This window comes from Ursus americanus, chromosome 32, assembly GCF_024610735.1.
Source record: "Ursus americanus isolate L20-20 chromosome 32, mUrsAme1.1.p, whole genome shotgun sequence".
In the NCBI taxonomy this organism is placed as follows: Eukaryota; Metazoa; Chordata; class Mammalia; order Carnivora; family Ursidae; genus Ursus; species Ursus americanus.
This window is the reverse complement of record NC_142158.1, coordinates 14,016,204-14,032,242: the sequence shown is the minus strand read 5'-3', so window position 1 is coordinate 14,032,242 and position 16,039 is coordinate 14,016,204. Positions and strand designations below refer to the sequence as shown.

Sequence of the window (16,039 nt, the reverse complement as noted above, 5' to 3'; positions counted from 1 at the left end):
CATTTTTAAAAGATTTTATTTATTTATTTGAGAGAGAGAGAGAGAGCACATGAGCTGGGGGGAGGGGCAGAGAGGGAGGGAGAAGCAGACTCCACAATGAGCAGGGAGCCAGACTCGGGGCTTGATCCCAGAACCCTGAGATGATAACCTGAGCCAAAGAAGGACACTTAGCCTACTGAGCCGTCCAGGCACTCCATAAACACTGTTGCATTTGAATGGCAATTCCCACAAATCAAATTTTTAGTTCTCGAAATTGAAAATCATATTCTGAATTTCAGCAGCTTATATTTCAATATTTGCTGCTGATTTCTGTGATAGATCAGGGGATGAGTAGCCGTACACAAAATATATAAAATGTGATGTTCCAGAACAAATTTTGCACTACCGATGCTTAAAGTATAGATATTCATCTTTCTGAAGACTTTGCTTTCGGAATAATTTATTTTTAGTGATGATGTTCTTTGGCTTCAGGGTATAGACAGGATCTATTTTCTGTCCTTCTAATGTTGATGATATCCTAGTTAAAGCATTATTTCTCAGGTATAGATTCAAGATATAAATCTGTGGTTGGTGGATTGCTTCGATTCCCCTATGTGAGTAGGCTCACACACCCTGGTATTTACTTGGGAATTCCCTGGCACATACTTACCTCCTTTTTGGATTTAAACCTCTTATTTCTTTGTGTTTTTTTTTTTCCCCTTTTGGGGCTCATTTCTTTGAACATAAACTAATTTCCATGACTTTCTGTTTTCTAAAACTGATTTGAGGGAATTTTTAGCACATTAACTTAGATATCCTTTAAAGGAAACCCAAAGGTTCAAAAATATTTGTTACTTTTAGAATTCATGGGTGTTTTTCTTTGTGATTTAGCAACTGGAGGTAAAGCTCATTGTTGTTATTATAATAGAAGTACTTAGTGAAACGACCTCTACTAGCTAATTCTTGAATGTCAACCTTGTGGCTATTAACCATGTTGGATGCTCTGAAAGATACAGAGAAATATACTGCCTCCCATGTCACCATGAATTTGGTTGAACAATCAAGATATATACTCATAGATTAACCAAATAGAAAGCAACTTAATGCATTCTATGATGAAACAGCTATACTTCACCAAACAGGAGCTTTGGTGGATAAATCAAATCTATGTTATGGTTCTTAGTGGTGCTTTCAAATTTCTATTAAGTGAAATTGAATAAAGTGTCTAATCAATTCATAATGACATTCTTTTAAATCTAAAATGTAAATAGTTACAAAAGATGTTTCAAGCAGTCTAGTAAGGTATGCAAATCAATTGTATTTAATTGGGACAATTCAAAACTCTCGTATTTTTTAAAGCATTTTGTCATTCTTTAACTTACTCATGGAATGGAGTAATAAAAAACACTAACACTTAGTAATCTTATTAAAAATACCATTATTGACACAGAAGTTACAGAGGCTAAGAAAAATAAGGAGGACCACCTTTCTTTCTTTTTCTTTCTTTCTTTCTTTCTTTCTTTCTTTCTTTCTTTCTTTCTTTCTTTCTTTCTTTCTTTTTTCTTTCTTTTGGTGGGATAGGTTTCTTCTTTTTTTAAAAAAATTTATAGAGGTATAATTGACAGAGCATATTAAAATTAGTTTCAGGTGTACAACATAGTGATTCGACATTTGCACAACAAATCTAGTCACCATCTGTCACCATACAAAGTTGATACAACATTATTAATATATTCCCCATGCTATACATTACATTTGTATGACTTATTTATTTTACAACTGGAAGTTTATAGTTTTTAATCCCTTCATCTATTTTGCTCACCATCACCCCCACACTTGGCAACTGTTCTCAGTATCTATGAGTCTGGGTTTTGTTTGGTTTGGTTTGGTTTGTTTTGTTCCGTTTTGTTTTGTTTTTTGGATTCAACCTATAAGTGAAATCAATCCAGTATTTGTCTTTCTCTTTCTGACTTATTTCACTAAGCATAATACCATCAGGGTCCATCTATGTTGTTGCAAGTGGCAATGATTTCATTCTTTTTTATGGCTGAGTAATATTCCATCTTATATATATATATATACCACATTTTCTTTATTCATTCATCTATTGATGGACATTTAAGTTGTTTCTATGTCTTCGCTATTGTAAATAATGCTGCAATGAACATAGGCGTACACATACCCTTTCAAATTAGTGTTTTTGTTTTCTTCAGATACATATTCAATAGTGGAACTGCTAGATTATATGATAGCTCTATTTTTACTTATTTGTTTATTTGTTTGTTTATAGAGAGGTAGAGAGAGAGAGATCAAGAGGGAGGTGGGGGGCAGGGGTCGAGGGAGAAAGAGAGAGACTCTTAAGCAGGCTCCACACCCAGCATGAAGCTGGACATGGAGTTCAGTCTCACAACCCTGAAATCATGACCTGAGCTGAAAAGAAGAGTCAGACACTTAACTGACCAAGCCACACAGGTGTCCCACAAAGCTCTACTTTTAATTTTTTGGGGAAGCTTTATATCGTTTTCTATTGTGACTCCAACAGTTTACATTCCCACCAATCGTGCATGAGGGTTTTCCTTTCTTCACATCCTGCCAACATTTGTTGTTTCTTGTTTGGTTTTGCTTTGTGAGAATAGTCATTCTGACAGGTGTGTGGCAAATCTCCTTGTGATGCATTTCCCTGATGATGAGTGATTTTGAACATCTTTTCATGTGTCTGTTTCCCGTCTGTATGTCCTCTTTGGAAAAATGTCTATTCAGATCTGCTGCCCATCTTTTAATTAAATTTGTGCTGTTTTTATTGAGTTATATAGATTTTTTTTACACTTTGGATATCAACCCCTTAACAGATATATAATTTACAAATACCTTCTCTCATATAGTAGGTTGCTTTTCCTTTTTGTTGACTGTTTCCTTCTCTGTTTAGAAACATTTTTACATTGATGTAGGGTCATTCGTTTATTTTTGCTTCTGTTAACCTTGCCTTTGGAGTCAGATCCAAAAAGGAAAAGACAAAACAAAACAAAACATTGCTAAGAATATTGTCAAGGCACTTATCATGTTTTTTTCTAGTTTTATGGTTTCAGATCTCACATTAAAATCTTTAATCCATTTTGAGTTAATTTTTGCACAGTGTAGGAAAGTGGTCCAGTTTCAATCTTCTGCATGTAGCTATTCTGCTTTCACAACACCATTTATTAAAGAGATCATTCTTTCCTCATTGTATATTATTGTCTCCTTTGTTGTATTTTAACTGAACACATATGTGTAGGTTTATATCTGGGCTATTTTGTTCCATTGATCTATATGCCTATTGTTATGGCAATACCATACTGTTTTAATTACTATAGGTTTGTAGTATAGTTTGAAATCAGGGAGCATGATACCCCTGGCTTTGTTCTTTTTTCTCAAAATTGTTTTAGCTGTCTGGGGTCTTTTGTGATTATGCATAAATTTTAGGATCATTTGTTCTAGATGTGAGAAAAATGTCATTAGAATTTTAATAGTGATTGCACTGAATTTATAAATTGCTTTGGATAGTATGGTCATTTTAACAATATTAGTTCTTCCAATCCAGGGACATGGAATATCTTTCCATTTATTTGTGTCATTTTCAATTTTTTAGATCAGTGTCTTATAGTTTATACTGTAGAAGTCTCTCTCTCGCTCTTTTGATGTATTTAGCCATTCTGTCTTTTGATTGGAGAAGTTAGTCCATTTACAATTAAAATAATTACTGATAGGTGTGTATTTATTCCCATTTTGTTCATTATTTTCTGGCTGTGCTTCTAGTTCTTCTCTGTTCCTTTCTTCTCTTTCTCACTTCCCTTGTCATTTGATAACTTTCTTGAGTGTTCGGTTTAGATTCCGTTCTCATTTTCTCTTGTGTATTTATTGTAAGTTTCCACTTTGTTGTTACCATGAGATTCACATATACTATACTAAGTATGTAACAGCCTATTTTGTTGATAGCAACTTAAATTTGAACACATTCCCAAACTCTACATTTTTACTGCCTCCCCCAACATTTTAGGTTTTTGTCGTCACTTTTAATATATTTTTATTTTATATATTTCTTAACAAATTATTGTAGTTTTAATTTACTACTTCTGTCTTTTTATCTTCCTAGTAATTTTAGACGTGATTAAGCTCTTACCTTTACCATATACATTCCTTTCCCAGTGATGGTTTTACTTCCGTATATTTTCTTGTTGTTAATTAGTGCCATTTCTTTTCAGCTTGAAGCAGTCCCTTTAATACTTCTCACAAGGCCAGCTTAGTAGTGATAAAGTATTTAGCTTTTGCTTATCTGAAAAACCCTTTATCTCTTCTTCAAAACTGAATGATAATCTTGCCAGGTAGAGTATTCTTGGTTGGAACTTTGTTCCCTTGAGCACTTTGAATAGTCATGCCCTCCCTTCTAGCTTGTGAAGTTTTTACTGAGAAATATCCTGATAGCTTTGTGGAGTTGCCCTTGTAAATAACAATTTCTTTTTCTCTTGCTGCTTTTAAGATTCTCTCTTTATCTTTAGCTTTCGGCATTTTAATTATAATGTGTCTTGGTGTGGCTCTCTTCGGGTTCATTTTATTTGGAAATTTTGGGATTCCTATATCTGGATGTCTGTTTCTTTCCTTCCCTAGCTTAGGGAGGTTTTCAGCCTTTATTTCTTTACATAAGTTGTCTGCTCCTTTCTTTCTCTCTTCCCCTTCTGGGACCCCTGTGTTGTGAATATTATTCTGCTTGATGTTGTCCCAGCGGTTCCTTAATTATACCCACTTAAAGAAATTCCTTTTTTTCTTTTTGCTGCTCCATCTGGGTGAGTTCCATTGCTTTCTCTTCCAGCTCCCTGACTCATTCTTCTACTTCATCTGGTTTGCTGTTAAATCCCTCTAGCTTATTTTCCAGTTCAGTTCGATATTCTTTGTCTCTGTGAGTTTTGCTTGGTACTTTCCTGTTTCCTCTCATTGTTGAAGTTCTTACTGTTCATCCATTCTTCTCCAGAGTTCAATGAGCATCTTTATGATTGTTAGTTTGAATTCTTCATCAGGTGGATTACTTATGCCTGTGTCATTAAGGTAACTTTTACTGTGGTTTTTGTCTTCTTTTGTTGGGAACACATTTCTCTGTTTTCTTTCTTTTTTTTTTTTTTGCTTGACTCTCTGTGTTTGTCTCTATGTATTGGGTGAAAGAGTTACCTCTCTCAGTCTTGAGGGAATGGCCTTGTATAGGTGATAGTCCTTCTCATTCAACCGTGCCCTAGCTCTTGGTTGGCTCTAGAACCTTTGTGATCATCTAAATTGCCTGATTTATTTTGATATGCCCCTTTTTGAGGGTATGCCGGGACCTGTAAGTGATTCAGGGAAATAATCTCATTTAGTACTTCTTTTCAGGCTAATTGGAAACCAGACCCTCAGGCAGCAGCTTTTAAAGTATGTAGGTATATACAGTACTGTGGGGCCACAGTAATAATCTCTGCTGGCCTCCAGACCAGGAGAGCTGGAGGTGTGCCCTGGACAACAGCTGCAAAACAGCAGGACCCCAGACAAATGTAGAACTCTGTTCTGGAAATTCTTATCAAGATGTAGTGAGGTCACGTGGGTGGACAAGGATGGTGACTCCATGCTTATTTTCCCTGAGAGTGACTCCTTAGCTTCTATGTGGGGAAAACCTGAAGATTATCTCTCAAACTGAAGCTCCAGGCTAAGCAAATAGGCTTTTGTTCACAGGAGGACCTGGGTTGTATTTTAGTCTGCTGTCTGTGCAGTGCCCTGGTGATGGTGGCCTGGCAAGAATAAACAGTACTTTAAATTGATGGCTGTTATAACTGGATTTTGTTCTTAAGGTAATCAAATCAGTCAATTTCATATTAAAAGAAGTAGCCTTCGGGCACTTGGGTTGCTCAGTTGGTTAAGTGTCTGAATCTTGGTTTCAGCTCAGGTTGTGATCTTGGGATTGTGGGATCGAGCCCCGCATCAAGCTCTGTGCTCAGTGCAGAGTCTGCTTGTCCTTGTCCTTCTCCCTCTGCTCCTCCCCCGCTCTCTCCCTCTCAAATAAATAAGTAAATAAATAAAATCTTAAAAAAAAAAAGATGTAGCCTTGTTGAGTCCACTAGAGATTTGATGACAGATCTTCTTCACTTAAGTTTCATTCTGTTTCTCTTGGTTATCACAACCTCTGAATTCAAAGCAACATTTTGCAATTGCAAAATATTTTGACTCTGAAGTTGTGCTAAAACTTGTATGAACTGATATCAAGGAATGTCAAATAACCGGCCTCTTACAAATGATAATTAAATACATTTGAGAAGAGTCTAAAGAAAAAGGGAAAATTTTTAATAGAACTATCTTATAAATGCCAGTTATGCCTACTCTCCTTTTTCCATAGACCACTAGTTTTCAAGTGAGTTATTATTGGCAGCATTTTGCAATAAAATCTTACAAAGACCCCAATATATAAACAGGTGGAAGTTGAACTGTTTTGGTGAATAAGGGAGGAAGAACCTAGATAGGTTAGCTGCTCCCTCTCCCTACTCCTCACCATCATGGGGCTCCTAAGAATCCTTGGTTGAATGATAGGACTCAGTTTCTCCAGTGAGCCAATGTGTTTGCTAGATCCATCATCATGAGTCACATGATTCTCTGAAGTTCTACTAAATTAACTCCATAGACATTATATAGTCCTGAGTTTAAATATGTTGTTGAAAGTCACAGGCTATGGAACTAAGAAACTATTAGTGGCAAGGTTAAAATGAAGTAGCCTGCTGAAACACAGAGCAGAGAAGGAGAAAGAGTCCTACAGCTGCTTCTCCATGGGCTGATTGTTCACACTTTCCTTCAAATTCCTTTTTGCTGAAAACTAGTTTATGCTGCATTTTCTTTACTTGCAACCAATAGTCCTGACTGAATACAAATACCATGACCACGGTTATTTTTTTTTTTTTAATTCCAACAACATTGGAATTAAAATGTTTCACGTAATGCAAAATTGAACATGACAGTCTCTGCCAGTAGAGACATGATGATTAAGTGAGAAAATGTGGAATGTAAAGCAGTAATTTCAATGCAAAATCCATGACTAACTCTGCTTCTATATGATCAATGATTCTACAAATCACTCTGGAGAGAATGTCACTGAAACCAGGTAAACTTTCTATCTGATATCTGCCAAAATATTTTTTATTTCTTTAATTTCATGGATAAGGGAGAAAGTCTGATCACTCACTCAGTGAAGGAAAAATCGGCTGCTTGGAGAACTACAGAAATTGAGGAATATTATGCAGATGCGTCTTACTTGGAGGAACTGGAGAAACACAGATTTTCAGTTTGGTGAGTAACTTACCCTGCCTTTTTATTTTCAAATTTAAATTCATTGAATTAAACAAGTCTTTATTCATCCTATTCTTTTATTCATTTATTCAACAAATATCGATCACATGTCTATTACAGGCTATATGATATGTACCTTGACTTGGGAAAGCTCATAGTCCAATAAAATATATGGGTGCTTAAGAACATCAATGTGATGTGATAATGCTATTAAAAAAAAACAGAAAGTGCCACATACACACATGGAGAAGCCGAGGGCCAAGTTTGCTTGAGAAGGGAGAAGGGCTCTCAGAAAAATTTGAGCCAAATCTTGGGGAGAGGAATGCAGTGGGAAAGTGGTGACAGTTTGTTGGGGGCAGCATCTGGAGATGGAATTGGGAGGTTGGCTGGGTGGAAATGTGCTGTAAACTTTAGTTCTCTTAAGATTCAAGCAGATGATAGTTATTTCTCTCTTTACCTGGTGGTGTATATAAAGGTATATCTGTCTCTGCAAGCATACATATAATAAATATTTAAAAATGCATAAAAGAGTGAGCAATGGAGCTTCTTAGAGGTAATGATTATAGGATTTTACAATAGTAGGGTTCATCAAGAGTGGGGGGAATGAACACTAGTAAGTTACAGTGTGACACATGGGGTAACCCAGGAAAGAAGAGACCAAGGAGCTATTCCAAGTCAGTATTCCAAACCACTGCCTTCCTGCCTACCTCAAGATCCTTGCCCTGAATTGTTTCCCCAGTGGGCAATTACCTACCTCATGACTTAGTCCCAAAGATGTTCTCTTACTCTTCTACCTTGGAACCACCATTGGGAAGACATAGTATCAGCTCAAATTTCATTTATCCAGTCACAGTTTTAACAAATTCTCCTGGTTTTTAGTTAAATTTCTAAGTTTAAGTACTTTTCACCAGTGCTTTCCTGAAGCAATTGAAGTGTGGTCTCCAGGCTAACTAGTGAGTCATGCTCTCAATCAAGAGATGCACGCCTGTGCTTTTGAAACATCATGCAGGAAAGGGAGCCAAGGAACTCAGAAGATGAGAAATACGCATACTTCTTCTAGAAGGAAAAGTATTATACAAGAAATGCTCTAAGTCTAGACTAGGGATTGGCAAGTACAGGTCCCAGGCAAAATTCTGTTCTCCATCTGTTTTTGTTAAAAAAAAAAATGTATAACCGAAACTGAGGCACAGGAGTTTGGATACAAATTGTCTTTGACTGCTTTTCTGTACAATAACAGAATTAAGGAGTTGAGGCAAAGGCAGTAGGACCCATAAAGTCTAGAATCTAGCTCTTTACCAAAAGAGTTTTTCACCCTTGCTCTACACTGATGTAGATATTTCTCTGTTGTTCGCTGATGACATTCACATTATTTTTAAGATATTTTTATGCTTGGGGTGCCTAGGTCGCTCAGTTGGTTAAGCATCTGACTTCAGCTCAGGTCATGATCTCAGGGACCTTGGATCGAGTCCCACATTGGGCTTAGTGGGGAGTCTACTTGTCCCTCTCCCCCTCCCCCTGCTAGTGCTCTCTCTCTCAAATGGGTAAATGAAATCTTTTTTTTTAGAAAGGTATTTTTCTGCTTACTTCCTTTACCAGGTTGGGGCTCCTTATATGTTTTGGTTATCTATTGCTGCATGATGAATCTCTAAAGGCTTAGTGCCTTGAAATACCAACCATTCTATTTGTTCACGGTTCTGTGGGTTGAGAATCCAGGCAGGCACACATCATGGAAGGCTTGTCTGTGCTCCACCATGTCTGAAGCTTCAGCGAGGTGGCTCCAATGGCTGGGGTCTGGCTTGAATACTTCCATTGGGACCATATGTCTGGGATCTTGGATCCTGCTTTCACCTGAAGTCCTCACTTTTCCACATGGGTCTCTCTCTGCTGATGGTTGGGCTTCTTCTCAGCATGGTGTCTGGGGTCCAAGTAACATCTTTCCAAGCTGAGAAGGTGGAAACTGCAGATACCTCAAGGCCAAGCCTTTAAAGTTACATGGTGACTCCCACTGTATTTTATTGGTCCAAGCAGGTCACAGGGTCAGAGGCAGAGGAGGAATGGATTCTACTTCTTGATGAGAGAGTGGAAAGGCAGCATTGCAAAACAGAATGTTGGGATGAAAGATATCATGTGCCCGTCTTCAGAAGCATAACCTACCACATTTTGCTTTATTTATTTCTGAGCACAGAGCTCCTAGCATAGGGCTCCACAAATATTTTTTGAACAAAACAACAAATTCATAGATGAAGGGGTGTAGGTGCTATGGATAAACCTGAGGATGGATTCCAGTTTTGCCACTGCTTGTAACCTTAAATAATTTACTTAATCTCTCAGAAGCGATTTTATCCTGTGTGAAACTGGAATAACAATACCAGTACTTGGATGCTGTGTTTCTTGTGGAAGTTGAAAGAAAATGTACAGGGACACCTGGGGGCCCCATCAGTTTAGTGTCTGCCTTTGGCTCAGGTCATGGTCCCAGGGTCCTGGGATCGAGTTCCACATCAGGCTCCTTGCTCAGCGGGGGCCTGCTTCTCCCTCTGCATGCCATTTCCCCTTGCTTGTGAGCGCGCTCCCTCTGTCTTCTCAGACAAATAAATAAATAAAATCTTTAAAGAAAAAAGAAATACAATGTATAAAAATCTAACATGTAGATTTATTAACATTAATAAAAATAAAATTTGAGGAAAATGTCTTTTCCAGAGGTTAAAATCGAGGCCAAAGGTCACACTGGCATGATTTCTCATTTCTCACATCTGTCTTCCTTTCTGGTCTTCAAACACACCAAGCTCTTTTTTTTTTTTTTTTTTTTTTTTTTTTTTTTAAAGATTTTATTTATTTATTTGACAGAGATAGAGACAGCCAGCGAGAGAGGGAACACAAGCAGGGGGAGCGGGAGAGGAAGAAGCAGGCTCATAGCGGAGGAGCCTGATGTGGGGCTCGATCCCATAACGCTGGGATCACGCCCTGAGCCGAAGGCAGGCGCTTAACCGCTGTGCCACCCAGGCGCCCCCAAACACACCAAGCTCTTTATCACATCAGGGACTTCACAGTTGATGCTTCCTGTGTCTGGAATGTTCTCTCTGTTCTTAGTATGGTTAACAACACATACTGTAGGCCTCAGCATCAACTTTACCTTCCCAGAGAGGCTTTTCCTGACTACCCTACGTAAAGCGGTACCCACCCCTCTTCTGATTATTTACTTTCTCATCGCCTTGTTTTCTTCTTTACTTACCCCAGTTTAAATTAATTAACTGATCTTTAATAGTTATTTCATTTATTTACTGATTTCTGTGTTTTTCACTAAACAGAAGCTGTATGCAGGAAGGAACTCCTTTTATCTGGTCACTCCTGTGTCTCCAGGCCCTGGTTCTAGAATACCTGGCTTATAATAGGCAATCCCAGTAAATATTTACTGAATGAGTGAGAAAAAGGATGAATGAGTGATCTGTCAGCTTCTCTCTCTCTCTCCCAACTCCCTCGGTCGTCATACCTACTTATTTACTTTCAATCTCTCCCTTCTTTGAAATTGCTACCATTAAAAAAAAGAAGTAACATGGAATAATTAACCACTATAAACATTTCTTTGTAAACCAGGATTGAGGATATGGGGGTTGCTGAGACCTCTATAAACTTGTGTTCTAACTGGTCTGAGATACAATCTGAACAATTTCCTTGATGTTTTATTAGAGGTGGTAACTCATTTATTGGGGCAGCCTTTACCTAAATCTTCTCCAAATCCCCATAAAATGCATTTAACACAGAATACTGTACGACCCAGCTTCAAAGATATATATGTGACATTGCATGAGAAGTATTTGCTTCGGTGCAGCAAGTCTGAATGTATGCATTTTCTTTCTCTGTTTCTTATATGGCCTACCTCACCCCCTTCTAGCCTTCCCCTGTGCCTCATTATAACATGATGATTTGGGTAAATTCGGTAGATTGTTAAGGCTTCAGTCAATCCCACCTTCCAATTTTTTTAAAAAAAATGTATAGGACCTTTAGCTAGTCAAATGCAAGTTTATCTTGTTTGTAGCTGCCAATAATTTTTTTTAAAGCTTCCAAAATGTAAAACGGTTACGTTTTTCTCAACCAGAAAGATATCCAGCTGGCTTGTCTCTGCGTGAGTAAAAGAGCGAGCACGGATTTCCTGCTGCCGTGAATGTCAGGTGATCGTAGGGGAGAGTTGTTTGGGATGTTCCGGTGGGTTTGCATCTTACTCGTCTTTGCTGGGCTGCGAGGTCTATACCGGCAGGAAGTTTACATATTTTTCTTTGAGACAAATGCTGCTGTGATGGGATGACTTTCTTCCGCTTATACTTTGAGATAACATGATCTAGCCAAGGCATCCCTCTGTACTTTTGTAGTACAAGATTTATTTCCAGCATCACTCATTTGGGTTCACAGTGGTTGGCTCTGTTTTATGCTCCCCTAACACCTGCCTATTTTCTTTGTGCCCCTCGGCACACGGTCCATAGGTGTTCCGTGGTCCTTTTCTCCCATTAGCCAGGAAGTTTTATACATTTCATAGGGGTAGAGATTAAGTTTCTCCTGTTCTTTCTCGTGTAGCCACAATGATTGACAAATTGCAAGCCTTTAATAAAATATTTGTTGAATTAATGCACAGAAAATAAGAGGAAAATAAGAATATTGGCATTTCCGGGGGGCCTGGGTGGCTCAGTTGGTTAAGGTCTGACTCTTGGTTTCGGCTCAGGTCATGATCTTGGGGTGGTGAGATCAAGCTGCATGTCTGGCTCCATGCTCAGTGGGAAGTCTGCTTGAGATTCTCTCCCTCTCCCTCTGCCCCTCCTGCTCGTGCTCTCTCTTGAAAATAAATAAATAAATATTTTTTAGAAAAAGAAAGAGAGAATGTTAGAAATTACAAGTACATTGAGACTGTGTTGGGATACAATTATATGCATCCATGAGAACATGCATTTCTGTTCAGTTAAAAAATTATGTTGTAGACTGGGAGTTTTATCTTTTTCTTATTTTTTCTTATTGATTGATTAATTGATTGATTGATTTTGAGAGAGAGGGAGAGAGAGAGAGCCCGAACGAGGAGGAGAGGCAGAGGGAGAGGGAGAGAAAGAATCTGAAGCAGGCTCCATGCCCAGCGCAGAGCCCGAGGCTGGTTCCATCTCAGGATGCAGAGATCATGACCTGAGCCCACATCAAGAATCTCAAGAGTTGGATGCTTAACTGACTGAGTCACCCAGGCGCCCCTGGGAGATTTTTAAAAATTTATTTTCCTATGAGGGAAAGATTTCATTGAGAAAGTTTACAATGTGCATTCTGTTAATTACATAAATAACCACTCATTTGCCTGTGTAAACAGAGCCGTAGAATCTCATTGCCTGTGGAGTGAATTGGATTCCCTGGGTCCTAATGCAGTACCTTAATCTCGGCACAGTGACTTCTTCACAGAAGTAAAACAGATTATGTGTGAAATTCCTCTGGAAGTAGTGCTGGGACTGTTTCAAGGCAGTGGTTGAAGGAAGTTAGCATAGTTTTCAGACATACCTGACTCCCGACTGGGGAGAGGTTCAGTAACAAGGCAATCTGAAAATGTTTCCATTACTATTTAAATACGACTAGGTGGGTAAGCGACCAGAGAATCACATACTTTTAGAGCATTACGGAGACTTGGGGATTATTTGGTTCAGCCCTATCTGTTTATACAAGTATAACGCGGAGACCTATAGACGTTAAGTGACTTGCCTTAGGTCATACAGCTAATAATGGAAATGGGACTAGAACCCACTTCCTTTCAGTCTTAATCCAGTCCCAATTATAAAAAACATATTCTCCCTAGAACTCTGCTAGTCATTTTGTAGTTTCCTGTTTTTATCAATTTCAAGCTGTGATATTCATCAGTTCTTTGAATAGAAGGTGCTAATTCTTGGGAAAATGCATATAATGGATTAATGTCAGTTTTCTTCTGCCATGGGGTTGGGGAGTGGGCAAATGCCTCAATGTGTGTAAAAAGCCCATGTGGCTGGCCACACAGAGTGTTCTCAGCCGGTCGTTTATGTGGCTGACTTGAGTTTGTTTCTTGGGGAAGGTATGAGTTAACGATAAACATCACAACAGGAAAGTTATTCTTTAATAAAAGTGATACACTTTCCTTTTTTATAACACACATGTGATTTGACGTTGAAATAAAATGCAGATGCTACTTTGATTGGCGTATTCCCTATTGTGCTTTTCCAAAACACCTTCACATATGGTCTGCCTCATTCCTGAGAAATGACTTGTTGTTTATGTCATACAAACAGAACAGATTGATTTTACAGTGAGTAAGGAGGATGATGAATTGTACGTTGGAGAGAAATCCTTGTCTCGGCAATCTAAACACTTGAAAATAAATGTTGCCTTTTGGAAAAGGCTCTTGTGATACACCCATGATCTCTGCATTTCATGCGCCCTTTCTAGGGGTTAAATGGATACACACATGCAATCTCAGCAAATAGAAAGGGTAGTTACAGTAACCTCAAGATATAATTGTTCTTTTCACCATTTAAACATACCTATGAGACCTAAAAAGTCAAAAAATGGCAGAGTTGTCCCAAAGAACCAACTCCAAACATCTGTTTTTGATATTGTATTTGTACTATGACCAGAATAAAACATTTCGCATCTTGATAGTAGAGTAGTATTATTTCTTTATTGGTCAAGGCAATTTTATATATGAAATTTATACCGGAATCTTGCTTGGAGGTCTCTGACTTTTATCCCATCAGAATTATCCTGCACAAGACACTGAAAGTAATGTTATGGGCTCGAGTGAGCTTCGAATAGGCTAACCACATCCATTTTTGCAGAATTTTACAGTTTACAAATCCCTTAATCTTATTCCTGTACTTTTAAAAACTTGGTGCTCAAGACAGCCTTGAGATAATATTATTCACCCCATTTTATGGATTATATAAGGGAAGTCCAGAGCACTCAGATGGTTTATTTACCAGCACCGAACTAGCTGGTCTGCACGTATCCCTATTCTGTTCTCTTTCTGCTATGACCTCTCCTTTAACATGTTTCTACTATCGTACTTCCTGGCTAGCCTCCATGTCATGTGTAGATTTCGCTTTGTGCATTTCGCTGCTTTTACTGTTTTAAGTTATAGTTTACTGGCATGTCCCACAGAGTTGAGTGAATGTGGGGTTAAGAAAAAATGCCACAGAGAAGGGGGTTGCTAACTAAGTCAGCTCTAGAATAACCCAGCAGAGCCAAATCCCTGTGGTGGTACATTCCTGATGGTAATTTATCAATGATCCACATACAATTAGGTGCTTACTGACTGATGTCTTTATCTTTCGAGGTGTGGCTAAAGCATGACCATCTATTCCTACTGAGAAGGTATAAATCTTAATGGCTAGGAATATAGTTCTGAGGCCATAATATCTAAACTCAAGAAAATTAACCTTATAAATTACTAGTTAAGTAAACCTAGACAAGTTTCTCAAACTCTTTGCTCCTCAGTTTCTGTGAAAATAGTTACAGGTTTTTCCTGCTATCCCGACGTCGGTGTTCCTCTGAAACCTTTTGTAAGTCGAAATGGCACACATCGAAAATGCAAATGCCACTAATTTATATGAACACATTTTTGAGCATTCCCAAATGCCCAAAATTACCTCTCTTAGGATTTTCTGATACTTTGGGGCACATCTTGCTATGGGATGCACAAAATAAGTTGAGATAAAGCACAGATGCTCACAGCCAAGGTTCAAAGCTACAGGGGGCTTGATGCTGAGATGCTGAGTGTAGTTCCTGGGGAAAGAGCTTGGTGGCACCCCTCTTGCTGCTTTGGGGTGGCCCTGCCTCCATAATGGCTCCCTGCAAAACAAACACTGAATGTTATTTTCAATTTTTGCCTTTTTTTTTCGTAAAAGTAAACACGCTCTTTGGATTTCTTTTGGTTTGAGCAAACAGGACCTGGTGTAAGTCTTACAGGGGGCTTAACAGGGGAAAAATTCCCTTCATGTTCATTCAGATTGTTGGCAGAATTTATTTCTGTGTGGCTGTATGAGGAGAGCCTTGGCTTTTTATGGCCCACAGTTGTCCACAGTTCCTAGAGGATGCTTGGAGGTCCATGCAGTGGGGGCTTCTAAGCCCACAAGGAGAGTCTTTCATCACAGGGAAAACCATTAAGGCTTTTACCTGAATATATCAGGACCTCCCAGAAATAAGGATTTGATTAACTCAGTGTCACCTACCTCAGATCTAATTACTTCTGCAAAATCCCTTCACCTTTGTCATTTTCTATTGGCTAGAAGCTAGTCCTCGGTGTCTTCCGCACTCCAGGGTGGGATTGTACAGAGCATGAACCCCAAGGGGCTGGAATCGTGGGGGCGTGCTCCTGATGTTCTCATCTGTCTGCGCATCTAGGAAGGTGGTAGGGTAGGCTGTGGCTCTTTGTAGTACTAGGCGACTGCTTCTCTATTAGCAATAAAATGAAGCACCACATATGGAAGGTTCCAATCCAGTTTGCCTTTTAGTTGATAGTTGTGTCTGCTTCTTTCCTAAGTATGGGCCTGAGGCTGAGAAGACCCACGTTCACATCCACGGGTGGTTCCCAGCAGCCGACTATGCTGACTATGCTCTCTTCTTCCTCTCAGAAGACTTTTCAGTTCTTTACGCCTGAATAATGGACGATGAACCATCCTTTACCCCTCTGGCCCCTCTTCTGCCTGTACCCAATGTTGCTTCCACAGATTGATTTTAGTTATATTTCTAT

At 38.7% G+C, this 16,039-nt stretch overlaps 1 protein-coding gene across 1 annotated transcript in view; it reads left to right on the top strand.

Annotated features, from left to right (window-relative positions):
- The window catches only part of LOC123801533 (uncharacterized), a 219,874-nt gene that overhangs the window by 80,835 nt on the left and 123,000 nt on the right, over nt 1–16,039 (top strand). Inside the window, exon 6 of the mRNA XM_087857899.1 lies at nt 7,181–7,305. Coding sequence (XP_087714025.1) covers nt 7,181–7,305 — 125 coding nt within the window. The remainder of the gene's footprint in view (nt 1–7,180; nt 7,306–16,039) is intronic.